This window comes from Prionailurus viverrinus, chromosome B3, assembly GCF_022837055.1.
Source record: "Prionailurus viverrinus isolate Anna chromosome B3, UM_Priviv_1.0, whole genome shotgun sequence".
In the NCBI taxonomy this organism is placed as follows: Eukaryota; Metazoa; Chordata; class Mammalia; order Carnivora; family Felidae; genus Prionailurus; species Prionailurus viverrinus.
Genome location: NC_062566.1, coordinates 96,234,570 through 96,257,062, shown reverse-complemented (window position 1 = coordinate 96,257,062; position 22,493 = coordinate 96,234,570). Strand labels below are relative to the sequence as shown.

The window sequence follows — 22,493 nt, the reverse complement described above, 5'->3', positions numbered from 1 at the left end:
TTTATTTGGGTCCTTTCTCTCTTCTTCTTGATGCTTCTAAGGGTTTATCAATTTTGTTTATCTTTTCAGAGAACCACCTCTTTGTTTCATTGATTTTTGTTTTGTTTTTATTTATTTATTTATTTATTTATTTTTTTTATGAAATTTATTTCCCATTGGTTTCCATACAACACCCAGTGCTCATCCCAAAAGGTGCCCTCCTCAATACCCATCACCCACCCTCTCCTCCCTCCCACCCCCCCATCAACCCTCAGTTTGTTCTCAGTTTTTAACAGTCTCTTATGCTTTGGCTCTCTCCCATTCTAACCTCTTTTTTTTTTTTTTTTCCTTCCCCTCCCCCATGGGTTCCTGTTAAGTTTCTCAGGATCCACATAAGAGTGAAACCATATGGTATCTTTTGTTTTAGGCTCTATGTCATTTATATCTGCTCTCATTTTTATTTCCTTCCTTCTACTCACCTTGTGCTTTGTTCTTCTGTTTCTAGTTCCTTTATGTGTAAGATTAGATTGTTTGACTTTTTTTATTTCTTGAGGTATATATTAGCATATATTTCCCTCTTTGAACTGCTTTCACTGCATCTCCTAAGATCTTTCTTAATCTTAGCTGTTCTTTATAACATCCTATTCATCTGTCATAGATGTCATTGTCTTACTAAGAACTGTATTTAAGAAGGTTTTGTTTTGTTCTTCTATTTTCTGCATTATCTCTGGTTTCACAAGTTGCTTTTCTTTTCATTAGGTCTTTTTCATGTTAGAAGCTCTGTGAGTTCATTCCATTGCTGCCATAACAAATTTTACCATAACCTTAGCAGCTTAAAACAACACAAATTTATTAGCTCATGGTTCCCATAGGTTAAGAGTCTGGGCACAGTGTGGCTCAGCTGGCTCTTCTAGTTAGTCTTATAAAGCTGAAAGTAAGGTGTTAGCAGGGCTGTGTTCCTTCCTGAAGTCTCTGAGAAAGAATTCTTCATGGTGGAATTTGGTTCCATGTGACTGTAGAGACCAGGGTTACCCCTAGTTGTCGTGAGAGGTCATTCTCAGCTTCTAGAGTCCTCCCAAATTCCTTAACAGGTGGCTTCCTTCCTCCATTTTCAGAGCCAGCAATAGCAAGTCTAGTCCTTAACTCTTCACATCTGTCTGGCCCTCCCTTCTGGCTCCTCTTTCCTGTGCTTCACTCTACTGCCTTCCTCTTCTGTTTGGCTGACCTTGTATGATTACATTGGACCCACAGAAAGAATCCGGATAATCTCCCTTAAATCAGATGATTAGTAGTCTTCATTCCATTTGCAGTCTCTTCTCAGCAGTCTCTAGATTAGTGTATGATTGTGTATAACCAGGGACAGAAATTTTAAGGAGTTATCTCTAGAATTGTAACCCTCCACAGACTCCTTTATCAAATGTCTATCAATCATTGATTGTCCATTCATATACTTAATAATGGGGCACTACAAATACCAATAGGTTTAGCTTGTCACCCCTCTGTAGGATATTTAGCTACCGAGTAAGCTTTATCAAATGTCACTATCTAAAAGATTTTTCCCTAGGGCTGTTTAGATTCTCTTCTAAGAAATCCTAAAGGTCATGTATCTAGGAGGTAAGTTTAATCCATTATGGGACCGGATTCATTTTTCATGTCTGTTTTCAGTGCTTGATGTTTGGTACTGTGAGTCAGCTTATTTCCCATTGGTATCTCCTTTTGCAAACCCCTTAATTTTATTTTTCTCCACTTTGTTACATCATTGACTACTCTCCCAATCTGGCTTATGTCTCCCCAAGTTTTTCTGACTTTTTTATGTGCTGTTTTCTCCCATTCTTTTTGTCCTTATAAGTACATGTTTTATATGTATGTGTGTATATATATATATATATATATATATATATATATTTTTTTTTTTTTTGGTATGATTTTGGAGAGGAGTGAGAATTAATGCACCAGCTCAATACAGATGTGTAACAAGAAAGTCTCAAGACAAAATATCTCCTAGTCCTCCAGGTATATTTTAGTTAAGTATAAACTTTAATTAGTTATGTTCTTCACCTGGCCCACTTTTACATGTGATTCAGATTTCAAAATTCACCAGTTTAGTCTTTCTTGATACAAGACACAGTAAGTAAATCAGTCCTAAATTCCTGTGTGAATGAAATCATTAGTGTCTTATGTGGAGGGTGTAGGTTTACTTTGCTTTTTCATTATAACAAAATGAAAAAACCACCTTCACGTATAGCCAAGTGGCTACCCTGTTTTAATGGTTTTTGAGATATAATTGACATATAACATTAGTTTCAGATATATAAAATAATGATATTTGAATACATTGTAAAATGATCACCTCAGTAAGTCTAGTTAACATCCATCACTAGAGTTTTTATAAAACAAACTGCTGGAAGCCCTGAGTCACTGAGAGTGTATGGGGTATGACCAAAGCATGTATTATGAGTATTATTTTTAACTTCACAAGCAATTGTCCTGGACACATATGGTTATGATTTTCTTATATGCTTATGACCTTTTTATATGCTTATGACTGAGCAGAAAGCTAGTTATACCTAACAGGATTCATTCTTCTAATAACATTAATAGCGGGTTTGTGAACTGGACAGGAAATGACCTAGGAACAAAAATCTCAAAGGATGACTCATGTAGTGTAGTGATTTTCAAGCAGAAGGGACATGCCAGAAACATTTGGGATGCCTTTTCAAATTAAACATGCTTGCCTTCCCCTCTTCCACTAAACCTGACTATGGTGAATTGTGACAGAGGCATGTCCTATCTCTCAGGTGTGACTCATTGTATGTTCTTCTAGACTTTTCTAGATTTTTCATCATGTACCAGCACATGATTTACTTTGAGGGAACCAATGGGTGGAGAGATAGGTTACCATCACCACCCTGCCCCCACTTGATACTGAAGTAGTGTAGTCAACTGATTATTTAGAAGCTTGGGATTGTCTAATGTCTTTGTTTTCTCCCACCATGGCAGTGATGGCATTTAGAGCTGAGGGTATACTGAGAACTGAAAATGCAACTCATAAGTGATTTGGTCCCTTAGCATGTTAAATCTTGTTTCTTTTAAAAGTACTCTAGAAAATGGTGATTCAGTTCTATTAATAAGATAACTATGGCTCAAAAGATACACTTGAAATATCTTAAGAATTTCTGAATCTACATAATCATAGCAATTAGTGCTAATCCATTAAACTTCAAAAACCGCATTGGAAGATAAGTTGATAAACTTTATACCTTGAATATACAAGAATGAAGAGAATCTGATTTTTAACTGGGTAACTTTAGCTAAACAATATGCTGCAATATTTCTAACTTTAAAAAGAAATCAGCTATGCCTGGAGGCTTCTAAGAAAGTGACAGAGTTTGGGGCACCTGGGTGGTTCAGTTAGTTAAGCATCCGACTCTTGGATTTTGGCTCAGGTCATGTTCTCACGGCTCCTGAGTTTGAGCCCCACCTCTGGCCCTAGTTGACAACATGGAGCCTGCTTGGGATTTTCTCCCTCTCTCTGTTTCTCCCCTGCTTGTACTCACTCTCTCCCTCTCTAGATAAAGAGAGAACTTAAGGAACAAGCATTTATTTTTAACATGGTTTCTGCCGCTTAGTACTTAAAATGTACTTCCCCCAAATTTAGTAATTATTAAAGAACAGTTGTGTTCACCTATTCTCTTGTAACATGTCTGTTCAGGACAGTTTTTCTGGTAATTCTGTTTTTGTATTTCAGAAAAACATTCCCCAGAAAATAGCCTGTTAATACAGAATAAAACAAAAACATGACTTGGACCAGAGTGTTCCTGAGAGTAAAATTCAAATAACCAACAGAGTAACCAAAAAACCATATAGTTACTAAAAGATTTTTTTGGACTTATTTTTTAAACATGGGATACGGTATATATAAAATACATCTTTCAAAAAAAGAAAGTCCAGTGTGGTTTGCAGTTTACATACAGATTAACTTTGATTTGAAGACTCCTAATAGAAACGTGAGCAAAGGAAATATAAATGGCTGAAAACTCTTGATGTTCAACATGACTAGTAAATAAATAAATGTCAATTAAAACAAGGAAATACACTGTTTTTCCAGTTTGCATATAAACTGGAATGCCCAGTTTAAAATAACTCATATGCCCATCTTGTTCCACTTTTGCCTTAAAATTATTATAACCTTTGATCTGGTAATTCCACTCTAGTGAATTGTTGAAGTAATAAAATGTGGAAAAATACACAGATATTTGTACACAGATATTTGTAAAGTCATTATTTATCATGGGTTCAGTATTAGAAGAATCATTAAATTATACTGCATTTACACAGTGGAATTTTATACGTCTATTAAAATAATCACTTATATACATAGTCATACTCCATTTTTCAAGAATAGGTTTTAAGTGACTCAACCACTTTTATAATTTTCAAATTTCTGTCATAATTGTATATTTTTTAATAGAGAAAATTAGAGAAAAAAATTAATACCTAATAGGAAGTACTTGTTATGTGCCAGGCCCCGTATCAATCATTTAATTTTCACAACCACCTCCTGAGGTACTGTTATTTCACAGGTGAGAAAACTCAGACGCTGGCAGGCTGAGTAGCTTGTCCACAGTCACAGTTAATAAGTAGTAGAACTGAGATCAGGATTCGGTTAGCTGGGCTGTGCGCTTGTGCCTCAGATTGTGTCTCACCAGCTCTACACCCGTCTGCTCCGTTCCTAGTTTCGGGTCCCCTACAAACAAAAAGCTTCCTGACTTTGTAATACTGGATTGAATCTAATGGATATTGTGAGCTCCTGAAGGTACAAACTGCCATGTATAAAACTCTGATCCAGTAACTTAGCAGTCTGTAACATCATAGGTTATGCGGTCCTTTTGTATTTCGTCGTCTGTTCTACTCAGACCCTGACATACAGTGAGCATAGTGCTGCCAGATACATAGACCGGTCCTCCTCCTTTCTGCTCCATTTTTCATTTTCGTTTGTTCTTGGCTCTCCTCTTTACACTCTTTATTTTTTAATTAATCTAATTTTGGTATAATTGGTGTACAATAAACTGTACCCACTTAAAGTATACAATTTGAGGATACGATAGTTAGGATAGAGAATATTGGCATTAGCTCTCAAACTTTAGTCAGACAACCATTTATTTGCTCCGTCACTAGAGATTTGTTGTCATTTTTTGCAATTTTATGTATGGAATTATGTAGGATATATGCTTTTCTAGTTGGCTTCTTCCACTTAGTGTAATGATTTTGAGATACATTCATGTTACTGTAGGTATCAGTTTTCCCTTTTTACTTACGAGTTGTGCTCCAAAGTGTGAGTAGTATTCCACTGATCTGAAAATACCACATTTCGTTTATCAATTTGGGTTATTTCCAGTTTTGGCTTTTATGAGTAAAGCTGTTACATATGTGCTTTTAATTTCTTCAGTTAGTACCTCCAAGTGGAATGGTTGGGTTGTGTGTTTAACTTTATAAGAAACTGCCAAACAATTTTCAGAAATGTTTCCCATTCCCTCCAGCTGAGTATGAGAGTTTCAGTTCCTTCCCCACATCTTCACCAACACTGGGTATTATCAATCTTATTAATGTTGGCTACTCTGTGGGCACATAATGTCTCACAGTTTTAACTTGCATTTCACTGACCGATAATGTTGAGTATTTCTGTGCTTCTTGACCATTTTATATTCTTTGGTGAGGTGCTCATCCGAATCTTTGGCCCATTAGTCTGCTTATTATTGAGCTGTATAAATTTTAAATACAAGTCCTTTGTCAAATATATGTAATATGTTTTGTGAATATTTTCTCTCAATATACAGCTTGCCTTTTTTTAACAGTATTCTTCAAAGAGCAGATTTTTTTAATGTTTTTATTTTATTTTTGAGAGAGAGAGATAGAGTGTGATCAGGGGAGGAACAGAGAGAGAGGGAGACAGAATCTGAAGCAGGCCCCAGGCTCTGAGCTGTCAGCGCAGAGCCTGAGGCGCAAACTCACAGACTGCAAGATCATGACCTGAGCCGAAGTCGGACGCTCAAACGACTGAGCCACCCAGGCACCCCTATTTGTTTTTTAATAAAGGACAATTTCTTGTGGAATGTGTGTGTTCTATGTAAGAAATCTTTGTCTACTTTTTTAAAGTCTATGATCCATTTAATGTATGAATCTCTCATTCAGCACTGTTTATTGAAAAAAGATTTTCTTTTCCTGTTGAATTGCCATGGCACCTTTGTCCAAGATAATTGACTACTTATATGTGGGTCTGCTTCTGGTTCCTCTTCATATATACATGTTATCATGTAGCTAATAATTGCACTGTCTTAACTGCAGTAGCTATATGATATTGGGTAGTGTAAGTTCTCCAACTTTAGTCTTTTAAAAATTGCTTGGACTATCCTAGGATTGTTTTCATATCCATACGAATTTTACAATCAATTTGTCATCTTGTATAAAAGATCAAGTTGGAAATTTGACAAAGATTCCATTGAATCTTTAGCTCAATTTAGGTAAAACTGACTTCTTAACAATTCTTGCAACAATTTATGGACAGGGTATGTAACATAATATTCTGTATCTATTTATATGGGCTGTTAATTCTTTTTGTTACTGTCATTTAGCCATTTTTTCCTCTTACCAGATTCTTCACATGAAAATGAGTAAGATAAACACAGAAATTTATACCCATTTGATACAAGGCAGAAAAGTTTGAATCGACTAAAACTTTCAGATTTGGTAATGATACGAAAGTACTTAAATTTACTTCATGTGTCATGTGTAACTTACAACATACAGAATGAATGATGGCTACCATGTAATAGAAAGTTTTTTTTTTTATTGAGGTATAGTTGACATAAAATATTGTATTTGTATCAAGTATGCAACATACTGAATCAACACATGTATACACTGCAAAATGATCACCACAGGGCACTTACTATCTGTCACCATACAAAATAAATATAATATTATGGACTGTATTCCCCATACTGCATATTACATCCCCATGACTTACTTATTTTATAACTGGAAGTTTGTACTTCTTGATCCTCCTTCACCCATTGCACCCCCCTAACTCCCCTCTCTGCTGGCAAGCACCAGTTTGTTTTCTGTATCACTACATCTTGGTTTTGTTTTGTTTTGTTTTTTACATTCCACATACAAGTAAAATTGTGGTATTTGTCTTTCTCTGACTTAATTGCACTTAGCATAATATCCTCTAGGTCCATCCATGTTGTTGCAAATGGCAAGATTTCATTCATTTTTGTGGTTGAGTAATATTCCAGAGTGTGGTGTGTGTGTGTGTGTGTGTGTGTGTGTGTGTGTGTGTGTGTGTTTATACACACACCACATCTTCTTTATCCATTTATCTATCTGGACATTTAGCTTGCTTCCATATCTTGGCTATGGTAAATAATGCTGCAGTGAACAGCTATCTTTTTGAATTAGTGTTTTCGTTATCCTTGGATAGATACCCAGTAGTGGAACTGCCAGATCATGTCATAGTTCTAAGTTTTTAAGGGACCTCTGTATTGTTTTCCATAGTGGCTGCACCAGTTTGCATTCCTAAACAGTGCATAAGGTTTCCCTTTTCTCCCTATTCTCTCCAACACGTATTATTTCTTGTCTTTTTGATAATAACCATTCTGACAGGTGTAAGGTGATATCTCATAGTGATTTATAGTTGCATTTCCCTGATGATTAGTGGTGTTGAGCATCTTTTCATGTGCCTTTTGGCCATCTGTGTATCTTTGGGAAGATGTCTGTTCAGATCCTCTAATTGGATTTTTTTTGTTATTGAGTTGTATGAGTTGTTTATTTATTTTGGATATTAACCCCTTATTGGATATATGATGTACAAATATCTTCTCCTATTCAGTAGTTGCCTTCTGGTTCTATTGGTTTCCTTTGCTGTGCAGAAGCTTTTTAGTTTGATGCAGTCTCATTTGTTTATTTGTCCTTCTGTTTTTCTTGCCTTTGGTATCAGGTCCAAAAAAATATTTCTAAGACTGATGTCAAAGAGCTTATTACCATATGTTTTCTTCTAGGAATTTTATGGTTTTAGTTCTTACATTCAAGTCTTCAAGCACTTTTAAGTTAATTTTCATATATGGTCCAGTTGCATTCTTTTCAGTATAGCTGACCAGTTTTCCCAGCATCATTTATTGAGGAGACTATTCTTTCCCATTGTATATTATTAGTTCCTTTGTCATAAATTAATTGACCGTATATGTGTGTGTGTGTGTAGTTCTGGGCTCTTTATTTTGTTCCATTGATTTATATGTCTGTTTTTGTGCTAACACTATACTGTTTTGATTACTACAGCTTTGTGGTACAGTTTTTGAGACCACATGTGCATGAGTGGGGGAAGGGCCGGGGAGAGAGGGAAAGAAAGAGGGAGGGAGGGAGAATCCCAAGCAGGCTCCATGCTCAGTGTGGAGCCCAGCGTCAGGCTCCCATCTCACAACCATGAAGTCATGACCTGATCTGAAATCAAGCATTGGATGCTTAACCAATTGAGCCATCCAGGTACCCCTGTAGTATAGTTTAAAATCGAGCAGCATGCACCTGCAGGTTTGTTTTTATTTCTATAGATTGTTTTGGCTGTTCAGGGTCTTCTTTGGCTCCATACAAATTTTGGAATTATTTGTTCTAGTTCTGTGAAAAGTATCGTTAGACTTTCTATAGGGATTGCATTAAACCTGCAGATTGCTTTGAGTAATATAGCCATTTTAATAACACCTATTCTTCCGATCCACAAACACAATATCTTTCCATTTGTTTGTGTCTTTAGTTTTTTCATCAACTCCTTGTTTTCAGTGTACAGGTCTTTCGCTTTCTTGGTATAGTTTATTCCATAGTATTTTACTTAAATGGGATTGGTTTTCTTGATGTCTCTTTCTCAGTTTGTTATTTATGTATAAAAACACAATTGGCTTTTATACCCTGAAACTTCACTCAGTTTTATTAGCTCCAACAGTTGTTTTTTTTTTTTATTATTAATGTTTGTTTATTTTTGAAGAAGAGAGAGTGTGTGAGCAGGGGAGGGGCAGAGAGAGAGGGAAACACAGAATCCGAAGCAGGCTCCAGGCTCTGAGCTGTCAGCACAGAGCCCAACGCGGGGCTCGAACTCACAAACTATGAGATCATGACCTGAGCTGAAGCCGGACGCTTAACTGACTGAGCCACCCAGGCACCCCAGTTCCAACAGCTTTTTGATGGAGTAGTTAAGGCTTTCTATATATACTAACATGTCATCTGCAAATAGTGACAATTTTACTTCTTTCCAATTGGTATGTTTTTATTTCTTTTTCTGGCCTAATTGCTATGGCTAGGATATAAATTTTAATTTTTTATGGTTTTAAAATGTTTAACAAATAAATATGTAAATAAGAGTTCTAATATTTTCTTTCTGTACTCTAGCAGATTGTTTTCTCTCCAATTCAAGGTTACTATTTTATTACATAGCTATGAATTGAATGCTTTGGTAGACTATTTTTAGAAGTGCCATACTTTAGTATTTTGCGTGGCAGTAATGTCTGGCCCAACACAAACACATATGTACACAGAAGGAAATTATGAATTCTTACATTGGAATGGATTAATAGATGAATTTATCAGATATAAAGTGTTTAGATTTTACACTATGCTAGTAAAATAATCTTTTTTCTTATTTTAACAGATATCAGACACCCTGAAGAACTTTCTCTCTTGAAAAAACCCAGAGATCCAACAAAGAAAAAAAAGAAAAAGCTAGATGACCAGTCTGAAGATGAGGCACTTGAATTAGAGGGGCCTCTTATCACTCCTGGATCAGGTGAGACTGTGACTGAGCAAAGGCTCAGTGTGAGAACCATAGATGTGTCTGTATACTTATGTCTTTCTGACAAAGGTCAGAAGAGTAGTCAAGTTTAAAAAACTCACCTCCAGCATTTTTTTCTCTCAATCATGAAATCACCACCAGGGAGGGTCTGTCATGTGTAGATCATGTCAGGTGTTAGTAGTTGCATCAATAAAAAGGAAGGCTGGTTCTCTGATCAGGAATAGTCAAAAAGGGGCAGTGCCTTAAGTGGGCTCAGTTCTTTGCACTGCAGAAACCAGCAGTTTTGTAGTATTTAGCTCTTTTTTTCCTGTATTCTTTGAAAACCACGATTACTTAGTTAAGATACTACTTTTGCCAGGTTACTTAAAACTTCTGTGCTTTGCATATGCTGATCCCTTTGCCCTTCCACCTTTTTCCTTTATTAAGGCTTTGCTCCTTTAAGAAGCTTTCTCAATTTCCTTCCATTACCTCCCCAACCTGAGTTAGGCATCTTTCTATCTTAAGTCACTGGACTTTTCTGTGTTTGGTATTATATTGCATATTTTTACCTAATAATTGTGAGTTCCTTGCATGATGGAACTGTCTCTCACGTGTTTGTTACCAGAACCTAACTCAATTATGTGGCATCTAGCAGGAGCATAGGCAGTGTCTTTTGGGTAGCTAGATGACCAATTAAATTACATGGTTCTTCAGTTCTGGGCATATGCAGAGACTGGACATTATAGTTACCATAATGAACTGAATTAGTTAAATCACTTTATTCTTGGTTTTTAAAAATTCTGGGGTGATAACAATAATGAAAACAAACAATTTAGTGCTTAGTGTATGCCCATTTTATACATTATGCTCATGTAAATTTACTTTAGCATATTTTATTTGAGGAAACTCACTTAATTCTCACTACAGCTCATTGCAGATTATATTATTACTCATTTTAAGGTTGAAGAAATGGCACAATAAGGTTAGGAATGTCTAAGGTCATGTAACTTGTAACTTTTATGTCTTTATACATGTACTGATTGGCACTTAGGAGATACCAAAAAATAAGACCGTTCTTATAAGTTTATAGGCTAATTGAAAAACATGGTTACTGTACTTTAGGAGGTAATATATAAATGTTGTAGCAAATAGTGTTACAGGAATTCGGAAGGCAAAACAATTCCAAATAGGGTATATTTAGTTATAGGTTGGGAAACTGAGTTTGTGACTTCAGCTTTTTAAAAAGTTCCACTGATTAGGATTTTGATGGTAAGAAACAGCAATCCAAGCAGAATGATATTGACAAGGAACACTTTGGCAAAAGAATAGTACACGATGTGAATAATCCAGCTGAGCCAATTCATGGGGAAAGACCTCCAAGGAACTTCAGGATCACACTGGAGGGTATTTAATGTCAGGCTGAGGAATTTAGACAGTGTATTATAGAGTCATGTTACAAAATAAATAATTTTAGAATATCAAACTTATATCCAGTCATATGTGGAGGAGGGAATGAAGGGAATAGAGTTGTGACTCGTGGCAAGAAGCCTACAAATTGAGGAGGTAGTGTGTCTTTCATTAGAGTAAGGTTAATTCTAAAATTTGATTTATGCATGGTGATTTATATTGCTGAAGGCATCTGATGGTAGACATCATCCCTGCTTTCAGTTTATAGTGAAGGTAAGTGGGACTAGGTAATGTGGGTTCATTTTTGTTTTTTGTTTTGTTTTGTTTGACGTGTTACATACAGTAAACTGGAGAGATTTTAAATTACAGATGAATATTTACAGATGTATACTCCATCTAGTTTGTATGCTTTTTTGATTTGTCAGCACCTTAGTTGATTATTGGACCAAATACTGAAAAATATGGTCACTTGCATACTGTGTCTATAATAAATAGCCACAGGTCGATGCATCTCAATACATGACATCTTCAGGATGTCAGACACTATGCTTCACAAGAATTTCTCTATGGCAGGTATGGTAAGGATTAGATAGACTCTTCAGGCTCGGTTTAATACTGCATACTTTTTGAATTATGAGCATCTCAGTGTGAGCATGGTCGATAATTATATATATACTCGATAAATGATAACTGTTATTTAATACATGCTTTATCTTTCATTTGATCCTCAAAAATCCCTGTGATTTTGGTGGTATTATCCTCATTTTACTTAAAAGGAAAGAACCCGACAAGAGTTACATGATTTGCCCAAGCTTATAATAAGGGGAAGAGCTAGAATTCAAATCCAGACTTGCTGGCTCCCAACATTCATGTTTCTAAGCATTACATAATATCATCTCTCCACTTACAATATTTGAAATAAATATTGTGAATAGTAATAGGAATGTTTGGTAAAATATTAACACATAAATTATACTTCAGCAAGGCTAAGTTTTTTAAAAAATAATGTTCCAAGATTTAAGTATCATGAGTGAATTGATTCTCAGACTTTAGTCAAATTCTTACACAGAATTATAAAATTTTATGAGTTTTTAAATGCCTTGCTCATACAGCTATGCTCAGATGGCATGTTCTTGAGTGCTTCACCACTTCCTAGCCGTAAGAAGGAAAATAGCAGATCTCTAATTTCCTATGAGGGAGGGAACACACTGAACTAGCCTGATCCCGGATCTGGGGAAGAGTTTTTCTAAGTAAGAATTAACTTTACAGTATAGTACTGACTTAACAGATTACTAATTTAAGATTTACTATGTAAATAGAAATAGAAAATTATCTCATTAGAAACTTTTCTTAAAAATTTTAGCTCTCTCCCCGGTATCTCACCACTGTGTCGGTGCAGGTAGGGGATTGAGCTTGAGCTAGCTCGAATAAAGGCTCTTTTGCTTTTGCATCAGGGGAAAAAAAAAATTTTTTTTAAAGGCAGCTTAGAGAAAGGAAAATTCTGGGTCCTAAAATATACAGAAATTAATCAATACTTCACTTGTTTGGCACTGTTAGGAAAATCACTTAAGCAAGATGCCATTTTTCCTATTTGGAGCTTACCATTTTAAGCACTAAGATACTTAATTTTTTTTAATTTTTATTTTTTTAGCAAACTAAATTATTAAATTTGCTCAAACAATAGCTGCCTTTTTCTGAAAATATTTATTAAAATATGTAGGAAAGGCCTTTATTATAACTAAAAGTGCCCAAATATAATAGGTCCTATGCTATAATAGTAATATTTACAGTATATTTTCAGAAAAAAATGACAACAGACTAAATGCAGAAAACATCACATTTTTAACACTTGATATTTCCATTGATTCTTCATGTTCTGCAATTGTAAGATAATTTCACATGTTTAGTTTTCTTCCTATTCCAGGAGATTTGTGTTGAGATTTTTTTTCACTATTAAAAACAAGTGATTGTCTGTGGGACCTTTTCAGCTTTGTATGCCGGTTTTGGAACCAGATCTGGATTCTCTTGTTCTAGGTTCAGTTTTTGAGCTTAGTCTTCTCCAATATCAATACCAGGATAGCAGTTTACTCTGAAGACATATTCCAACACTTCAATCTGGTTTTGAGTTAACAGCCTCTATACCAACTCAGCTTTTTTTCCAAAGAGTCTTTTTGAGGCTGAAAAGTAATTTTCATATTTCAAAAATCTTTCTTCTGGCACTGGGTGATCCACAGTACACGGGAAATGAGCTCTCATTAGGAAGGCTCAGATGTGTAGACACAGGTGAACATCTTTTGTTGAGGAGCCACAGGTGTCTGCCCAAGCCTGTGGGGTTTCATTGATGGAACACAGTCTTTCTTCTGGTCCAATCCTAAAATGTTTCCAATTAAAAAGGAGTAGTGTGAGGGTTTGCTTTCCCCAAGCCAAGCACCTTCTTTGAGGCTGGGAGACATCCTCGCATGGGCTGCACAGGACAGCTCTGGCTTTTGCTTGCCTCTTGCCTGACTCTGCCCCATGTGTACAGGGCTTAAGTCTTCATGTAGTTCACTTTATGGTTCCCCAAGGTATTTTTTTAAACTGTTCTTTAATTATAAAAATAATGCATCCTGAGTGTAAAAATTCAAATATTATAGAATTATGTATTCATTTTTGTTTTTAATGAAAATGGGACTGTGTTATACATTTGTGGTTTTTTTTTCATACTAGCAAAATACATTTATTATTTTATAATGATAAAAGAAGGAGAGTAAAGATTTCTTTTTGGTGTATACCAGAGTTAAGGGCAGGAGGAGGATAAGGGGATTAATAGGATTTTTATGTACTTTGATGACAATAGAAAGTTAACAATACCAACTGGTTGCCATAAAACTTATCATAGCTCCCCCGAAACACATATATAAAGGATCATAGTTTTAAAATCTGTTAAAGTAAAAAATACACACTCAGAAATAACGCTCATTTCCTCTTTAATATAAAATTGTAAACATTTATTTACACAAAGCAAACGTGTCTAACAAAATCCAAGCACCCTTTTCTGGTGAGTCATGCCTCCTGGAAGAGGGATTTGCACTGAAGCGGAGTCTCCTGCTCTGACTACCCAAAAACCAGATTCATAAATAAAGCCACGGGCAGCTCCCGAGGGGTTGGGGGTGGGGTGTTATACATTTGTAACTTGTGTTTTCTCGCGTGGTAATAATGTACTCATGGATCTTATCTTCCTTTAATTACAGAATTCATACAGTCTCGTTATAAAAAAATTCCAATAGTACAGAAAATGAACTGAAGGTGAAAATTCTGCTTCAACTTATTCCCTTGCTGCTCCCTCTTAAGAAGTAGCCATTTCTTGATTGCTGTGTGACTGTGTTGTAGACAGTTGGAGCACAACTCGCCAGTACCTTTTCTATGTGATATACTTGCATGTCTAATTTTGTTTTTATAACGTGAGTGGTAGCCTAGTATGTATTATGTATTGTTCTTCCGTTGGAGTTTTTCCATTAAACAGTGTTTTGGTGGTCTTTCTGTGTTGGAGTAAAAGGTCTCCCCAGTTTAGTATAAATAGTGCCAAAACTTTCCATGTAGAAAATGTATATTGAACTGTTTCTCTACTCCAAAAAGTTTCCCAGAAATTCAAATATATTCCAAAAAAGAGTGTAAAAGTAATAGTTTTACACTCCCATCAACAGTACATGAAAATGCCCCTTTTCCTACCTTCTGCCTTATATTAAATGTTGTAAATCTTTACTGAATTTTGCTAATAGGACAATAAATAGTGTCTCAGAATTACATTTTTAATTTCCCTGATAAACACTAGTATGAATAATAGTTGAATAATGTACATTAGACATTACATTTTTTTCTATTAGTTTCAAATCATGGACTTTATCCATTTTATTTATATTTTTGTTTTAGTGATACACTAATCTTTTGGTATCTTAGATATTTTCCCTATACTGGCATTTTTTAAATCTTTGTGGTCTTTTTTACTATGCCAAAGTTTTACATTTTTACGTAGTCAAATTTGTTGTTTATAGTTCGGGGTTTTTCACTCTTGGTTAAGAAAATCTTCACAAGTATTATAACAATTCTTCTACATTTCCTTTTTATGCTTTTATGTAATTATTTCATATTTATATATTTTAACTCCTGTAATGTCAACATTTTTTTTTTCAATATATGAAATTTATTGTCAAATTGGTTTCCATACAACACCCAGTGCTCATCCCAAAAGGTGCCCTCCTCAATACCCATCACCCACCCTCCCCTCCCTCCCACCCCCCATCAACCCTCAGTTTGTTCTCAGTTTTTAAGAGTCTCTTATGCTTTGGCTCTCTCCCACTCTAACCTTTTTTTTTTTTTTTTTTTTTTCTTTTTCCTTCCCCTCCTCCATGGGTTTCTGTTAAGTTTCTCAGGATCCACATATGAGTGAAAACATATGGTATCTGTCTTTCTCTGCCTGACTTATTTCACTTAGCATAACACTCTCCAGTTCCATCCACGTTGCTACAAAAGGCCATATTTCATTCTTTCTCATTGCCATGTAGTACTCCATTGTGTATATAAACCACAATTTCTTTATCCATTCATCAGTTGATGGACATTTAGGCTCTTTCCATAATTTGGCTATTGTTGAGAGTGCTGCTATAAACATTGGGGTACAGGTGGCCCTATGCATCAGCGCTCCTGTATCCCTTAGGTAAATTCCTAGCAGTGCTATTGCTGGGTCATAGGGAAGGTCTATTTTTAATTTTCTGAGGAACCTCCACACTGCTTTCCAGAGCGGTTGCACTTTAATTTACCTGAAATTTGTTTTCTAAGTATGGTATGAGATTGGTATTTTGATGAGAAATTATCTAAAATGTATTAAATTCTTTAGTACTCTATTTTAAAAAAGAATGTATAAGAATATAATTTATAGTAACCAAGTTATGAGACAAATTCTAAAGTTACATAGAGTTTTTAATGTTTATAGTAAGTGGCCCTAAAATGTAGTGCTTGTTGAACTCTGTCTCCTCCTTACTGTTTTTGTTATCATACCACAAAATTCAGCAAACTCCCATTTTATTGCTGACTAAATAGGTTGCTTCATCTTGCCCTGTAATAGCTTTCTGCTTCAAGTAAGTTTTATTTATTTATTTTTTTCAAATATGTTTAAATCGGGCAATCAGGAATTACAGGGTAGTTGGGATTGTCACTGAACTGAGACTTAGAAGGAGTGTAAAATGCACATATATCCTCTGTCCCAGCAGTGTTGATAGAATTAGGAAATAGGTACAAACACAACTGTTGCAAGGCATTTGTTTGCAGTAGCAGTGGTGAAGTCAAAATTCTAAACAAATAAATGCACACCAATTGGAAATGGCTTAAATAAGTTATGGTGCCCAGGAGGCAGTGTGTATAGCTTCAATCAGACTGGCTGATTTATAGCTTGGCTCTGAAACTTAATAGCTTTTGACATTGGACAAGTTACCTGATCTCTCTGTGACTCCATTTGCTCCTCTAAAATGAGAATAATAGGATTGTTGGAAACACTAAATGAGTTATGACTGTGGAGTGCCTAACAGAATAAGAATAGGAACAACGAAGTGATCAAATATGAAGTGTAGAATATACAAAGTATAGGAAATTGAGCGGGAAGAGAATCGATTGGGTGCCTGATTCCATTAAATGTTGTGTGACTTAGGGGAATATATTTCGTTTTAGAAACTTCATGAAGAAAATTGTCAATTCTAACTTTAATTCTGAATTGTAATTACAGTCCATCATACTAGGAATGAATTTTCAATATTCTGACATTCCTAGTAAAGGGTTTATTTTGCTAGATCTTTGAAATACACAGTGAGAAGATTTTGCCTAGAAGATAATGTTTTCCTATCCCTTATACATATATGCTCTAGCAGGATTATTCTTTGCCAAGCTGAGTTGGAGTAATGTTTTCAGCCCCCCCCCCCCGCCTTTTTTTTTTTAATGTTTTTTAATGTTTATTTATTTTTGAGAGAGGGAGAGTGCAAGCAGGGGAGGGCAGAGAGAAAGGGGGACACAGAATCTGAAGTAGGCTCTAGGCTCTGAGCTGTCAGCACAGAGCCCGATGTGGGGCTTGAGCTCACGAACCGTGAGATCATGACCTGAGCCGAAGTCGGACGCTCAATCGACTGAGCCACCCAGGCACCCCTGTTTTCACCCCTTTTAATAAGTATGGGTGCCCAAGTAGTAACCCTTTCACAAAATGCCGTTGTAGTTTTAAAGTTCTAGCTTTTAAGGATATCACTCACTATTCCAGTGTTCTTTAAAGCTAAAAAGGAGAGTTGACAGCTTTCTTTGTTGCTTATTTAACAACATTTAGATTCCGCAAGTTGCTTTAGTCACTAACATTGAAGAATACCTACTGGGGACATCAAATCAGATACCCTGTGGCTAGCAAGATTTTTTTTTTTTCCTTTGTGTTCTTTTCCTAGACTAGGTCATGACAACTACAAAAATCTCTAGCATGGTCACCAATTTTTCATAGGTAATTTTTTCTATCATTGTATTGGGGTGAGGTGGTAGGGAGGGATTGTTAGAGTGGAAAGGAAATTCCTAAACATATTCCTAAATTAGGTAAGGGAAACAGCCATTCTCTTTCCATCATCCATTAACAGTGTGATACTTATTTACACATTTTTTAATTATGAAGACAAAATATAATGAACAGAGTTAGGACTTCAAGGGGAGGTGCTTTTACTTAATGCCATTCTGAACTTTTTGTTTTTTAAGTCTTAATTTTATCTCCTTAATTTTTATAATTTAGATGATAGAGGATATATTATCAGTTGATTTAATTCAAGTTTTTATTTATGTAGCCGCTACTTTGTGTCTGGCCTACTGAACACTGAGGAATTGGAAGATACAATATCCCTGCCTTCAGGGGCTTAATTATAAGAAAACATTAACATAAAATTGTTCTCTTAATTTATGTGCATTTATTCAATTACATTGAGTTCTTAGAACAAGGTATGGATTTCAAAGGGTGATAAATGTGGATATGTTTGTCCCTGGACACTTGAGCACAATTTCATTCTTTTGATTGGACAAAAACATTTATTTTACAGTTAGGTTACAGTTTCTAAGATTCTTTACTCTTAAATTCATTTGAAATACTTAACTTTAGTTTATGATTCATATTAGGAAAAAATCTGTTGTGTTCTTTTTCCCATTTCCTTTTCCTTTTCATTCTTTGTTTCTGTCTTCTATTGTTGCCTTTCCTTTATCTTCTGAATTCCTTTCTTTCCTTTCCTATAGGCACTGATGTTCTTTACATTGGCCCTCTGAAAGGTGAGCCTTGCCACAATTAAAAACAAAAACTTGGTCTGTCTGCTTCAGCTATATCCTTAACTTGTCTTCCTTCTAATTCTCTTGAACTGACTTTTTCCCCCAGATTTTCTGCCAACTTAATTATATTCTTTTGACCTTGTTATTACATGTTCCAATGTTATACAAGTAGAGTTAAAGTTAATTTTACATGTTTTCAAGACAGGTAAAATAATGCACTAAGCTTTCCTTCCAGAATGAAGCTTTTGTTTCACAATTTGCTTTATATCATCGTAGTATGTATTACTGAAAACTAAGATTCTATGCTTCATACTTACCACCTGTTTTTCATGTTATTTATTAGGAAGTATATATTCAAGCCCAGGACTTTATAGTAAAACAATGACCCCCACTTACGACGCTCATGATGGAAGCCCCTTGTCACCAACTTCTGCTTGGTTCGGTGACAGTGCTTTGTCAGAAGGCAACCCTGGTATACTTGCTGTCAGTCAGCCAATCACATCACCAGAAATCTTGGCAAAAATGTTCAAGCCCCAGGCTCTTCTTGACAAAGCAAAAATCAACCAAGGGTAAGTTTTAAAATGCAGATATGTTGAAGAATTTCTTTCTCCAGTGAGAGGTAGAGATACTTTATTAATCTTGTCTTGCTTTGTTCTAATGCCCTCGTTAATCTGTCCAGGTGGCTTGATTCCTCAAGATCTCTCATGGAACAGGATGTGAAGGAAAATGAGGCCTTGCTTCTCCGATTCAAGTATTACAGCTTTTTTGATTTGAATCCAAAGGTACCGAGGGTTTTAGAGGGATCTCTTCTTTTTTTTCTTTTTGTTTTGTTCATTTGGATGTTTGGTTTTTGCAGTTGGTGGGGTTAGGAATCATTTATATATAGCAAGTCTGATAATATTAAAAGCCTAAGCTTTAGACAAAGGCATCTATATTTGAAATAATTCTATTGTGTTAGTAAGTCGGAAGCATAATTAAACCTTTTTCTTTTTTGTTAAAATAATTGAGCTTTTGGTTGATTTGTATTTTTAAAAGCGCTAGCTTGGTACTACAGAATTGGTAAAGTTAGTTTTAGGGTTGTTTTTGTTTTGTTTTGTTTTGTTTTTTTAACACTTCTCTTCAGCTGTGCTTTTTGTAAAAGAAGATTTTTCTGAAATAGTACCTTTTAAATGACTTTCAGATTTCTAATTATAAATCAAAAGATGTTGCTTAAAAATTCTTTAAGCTTACATTTCTTCCTATTTAATAGCCAAACTTTGTAATATGTTTTTGGTATCAAATGATTGTATCACTTTGCTTTTCCTAGAAGAGTTAAATTTGCTATGAAATCTCAAGTATTTTTCCCTAGAATACATATGGCACAGAGATTTGGATCTTTTGCTTCCTTATTTATCATCCTTGGGAGGAAGGGAACCTCTCTTGACTACCTCTCATCCTTTTCATGTCTAGATTAGTGTCTAGATTTTCATGTATATAGTTTTCATTTTTTATTATGTGCTTAAGTAATTCTTTATTGTAACTGTAAAATGTATATATTGGAACTATGAAAATAATTTTAGTCCCTTTTAGGTCATATCATGTCTCATTTTAGTAAAACCAAAGTTGTTTTAGGAACATAGTTACATTTGCTGGGGAAGGGGATGCTATGTATTGTTAAGACATTACTATTAATTTTTCTTAATGTAATTAAATGGATAATTCAGCAATATATAAATAAATCTTCTCCACAAGTACAAATATGTACTCTCTTATTTCAGATTCTTAAAATAATTTCTCTTTACAAGGACCTGACACTTTGTCTAAGCATGCTTTTCCCTAGTGAATAAGATGTTCCCTAAAATAATTTACTCTCTGATTATAACATTTTAGTGTGGCAGGTTGCAGTACCAACACTGAAAAGCAGTCACTTTTACCCTTTAAATGTCTTTCAAATCAGATTCATTTTCTTAAGAACTCTGGAATATCTGATGATTGTTTCCCTGTAAAATAACACAGAATCTATTTCTAATATTGGATAATAATGTTTTGGACATCTCAGTGTTATTTTTAATGGAAAATTAGATGTGGGTATATATAGACATACTTAACCCTGTAAGTATCGTTCTCATTATTGAGTATTTGATACTAAATAAAAATCCCAGGGAAAAAAATGTATGTTAAAACTTTTTTTTCCAAGCGTTGAATGTGAATATTCAGTTTTCAAGTTATTTTATGTTAAAGGTGATGTATTACAAAAGGATTATGTCTCTTTTGCTGCAGTATGATGCAATCAGAATCAATCAGCTTTATGAGCAGGCCAAATGGGCTATTCTCCTAGAAGAAATTGAATGCACAGAAGAAGAAATGATGATGTTTGCAGCCCTGCAGGTAGTGGAGAGTATTGGTAAATGGGACTTTTCAGTGGAAAGGATAGGGGATTATTTTTAAATAGTAAAGTTGCATTGTAATTCCAGTAGCATTTTGATAGTGTTTGCTTTTTGCTGTATTGAAAATGAATATACACTTAGAAGGCAAAGTAAATACATGAATTTAACTTTTTGTCTTTTCAGAGTTTAGTGGTATATACTTCAGCTATTTTTTTTGTATCCTATAGAAGAAAACTATTCTCCCACCCCAGATATATATTAGTTTAAAACTACCCCATTTTGCTTTAGAAATAAGATCTACATTGAAAATCCCATTTCTAAAATGAAGCTTATTACTTGCATAATTTCCTAAGTAGCTGGGGCTGATAATATTTTTTAAGTGGCTATAGCAAAAATAATACATTTTAAAGGTGATAAATTTTAATGGACTACTGAAACAAAACATAAATTAGTTTTCAGAATGATAATCCTTAAGGTGTAGTTAGGGGCACCTGGGTGGCTCAGTCGGTTAAGTGTCTGACTCTTGATTTCAGCTCAGGTCATGATCTCACAGTTCATGAAATCGAGCTCCACTTCAGACTCTGCGCTGACGGTGCGAGCCTCCTTGGGATTCTGTCTCTCCTTCTCTCTCTGCATTTCCCTTGCTCACAGGCACACGGCGCTCCCTCTCTCAAAATACCTACATTTAAAAAAAATTTTTTTTAAGTAGGTAATGTTTTCCTTAGATTAAACCAGTGTTTTGTCAACTGTAGTTCTTGCATACCAACTTTTTAAGAATACAGTAGTGCTTATATTTTCAAAAATTTCCCCCTTTAGTAAAATAACATTAGGGAGGCATCCACAGATCTGCCTTCTTAGAGACACTGGGATCCAGCTGACCACAGATTAGTCATTCTTACAGTTCACATAGTTGAATGAGGCTTTGGTGAATGTTCTCAGATTATGGTAGAATTCTGGTTTTGCCAGACGTCCTGACAGAATTAGTGTTCTTTAAGTACAGGAAGCAAAGTTGACATTTACTTATTAAAAGCTTTCACTGTAAAAAGGATTTTATTTTCTTCCCTTTAGAACACAAATAAAAATGCTCCCAGTCTTCTAAATGCTTTTATGCATCCAGGAAGGTTTTCTGGTTAAGACTTAAAAAATTGTCCTATTTACAATGGAAGAAAAGCTCATTTCTCCTTCGTTTATATGATAAAAGAAGGGAGTCGAAACAAAGCTTAAACAAGGAAAATCTTTGATGGCAGATAAATTAGTTTAGGTAGAGACTTGTTTAATCAGCTAGTTAAGAATCTTCTATTGTGTTTTTGGATAATTCAGACTATCTGAAGAATTTCGTGAATTATATTCTGGAGTAATTTTATTCAAAGTATCTCACTTGGTTTATAGTTTTCTACCTACATCTTTCTCACTTAGAATATAGGCTTATAATTTTCTAGTGACGGCTTTGCCAATGACAGAAGAGTAGTACATATAAAATGTATATGGGGGAAAATCACAGACTTTTATTATATAGTATTTATCTTTTTATTATAAAAATAATGCACTTTTTAAAAACAACAGATACAGACGTACCTATGAGCGCATAGTAGGTGCTGAAAAAAATTTGCTGAGTGAGAATA

The 22,493-nt window shown here is 35.0% G+C and overlaps 1 protein-coding gene and 1 pseudogene across 2 annotated transcripts in view; one reads left to right on the top strand and one right to left on the bottom strand.

Moving 5' to 3' along the window:
* The window catches only part of FERMT2 (FERM domain containing kindlin 2), a 93,196-nt gene that overhangs the window by 52,023 nt on the left and 18,680 nt on the right, over positions 1–22,493 (top strand). For both annotated transcript variants that reach the window (XM_047861129.1, XM_047861128.1), the window contains exons 4-7: positions 9,674–9,808; positions 18,849–19,074; positions 19,185–19,287; positions 20,765–20,872. In XM_047861129.1, coding sequence (XP_047717085.1) covers positions 9,674–9,808; positions 18,849–19,074; positions 19,185–19,287; positions 20,765–20,872 — 572 coding nt within the window. The remainder of the gene's footprint in view (positions 1–9,673; positions 9,809–18,848; positions 19,075–19,184; positions 19,288–20,764; positions 20,873–22,493) is intronic.
* On the bottom strand, positions 13,116–13,806 carry LOC125167260 (homeobox expressed in ES cells 1-like; annotated as a pseudogene).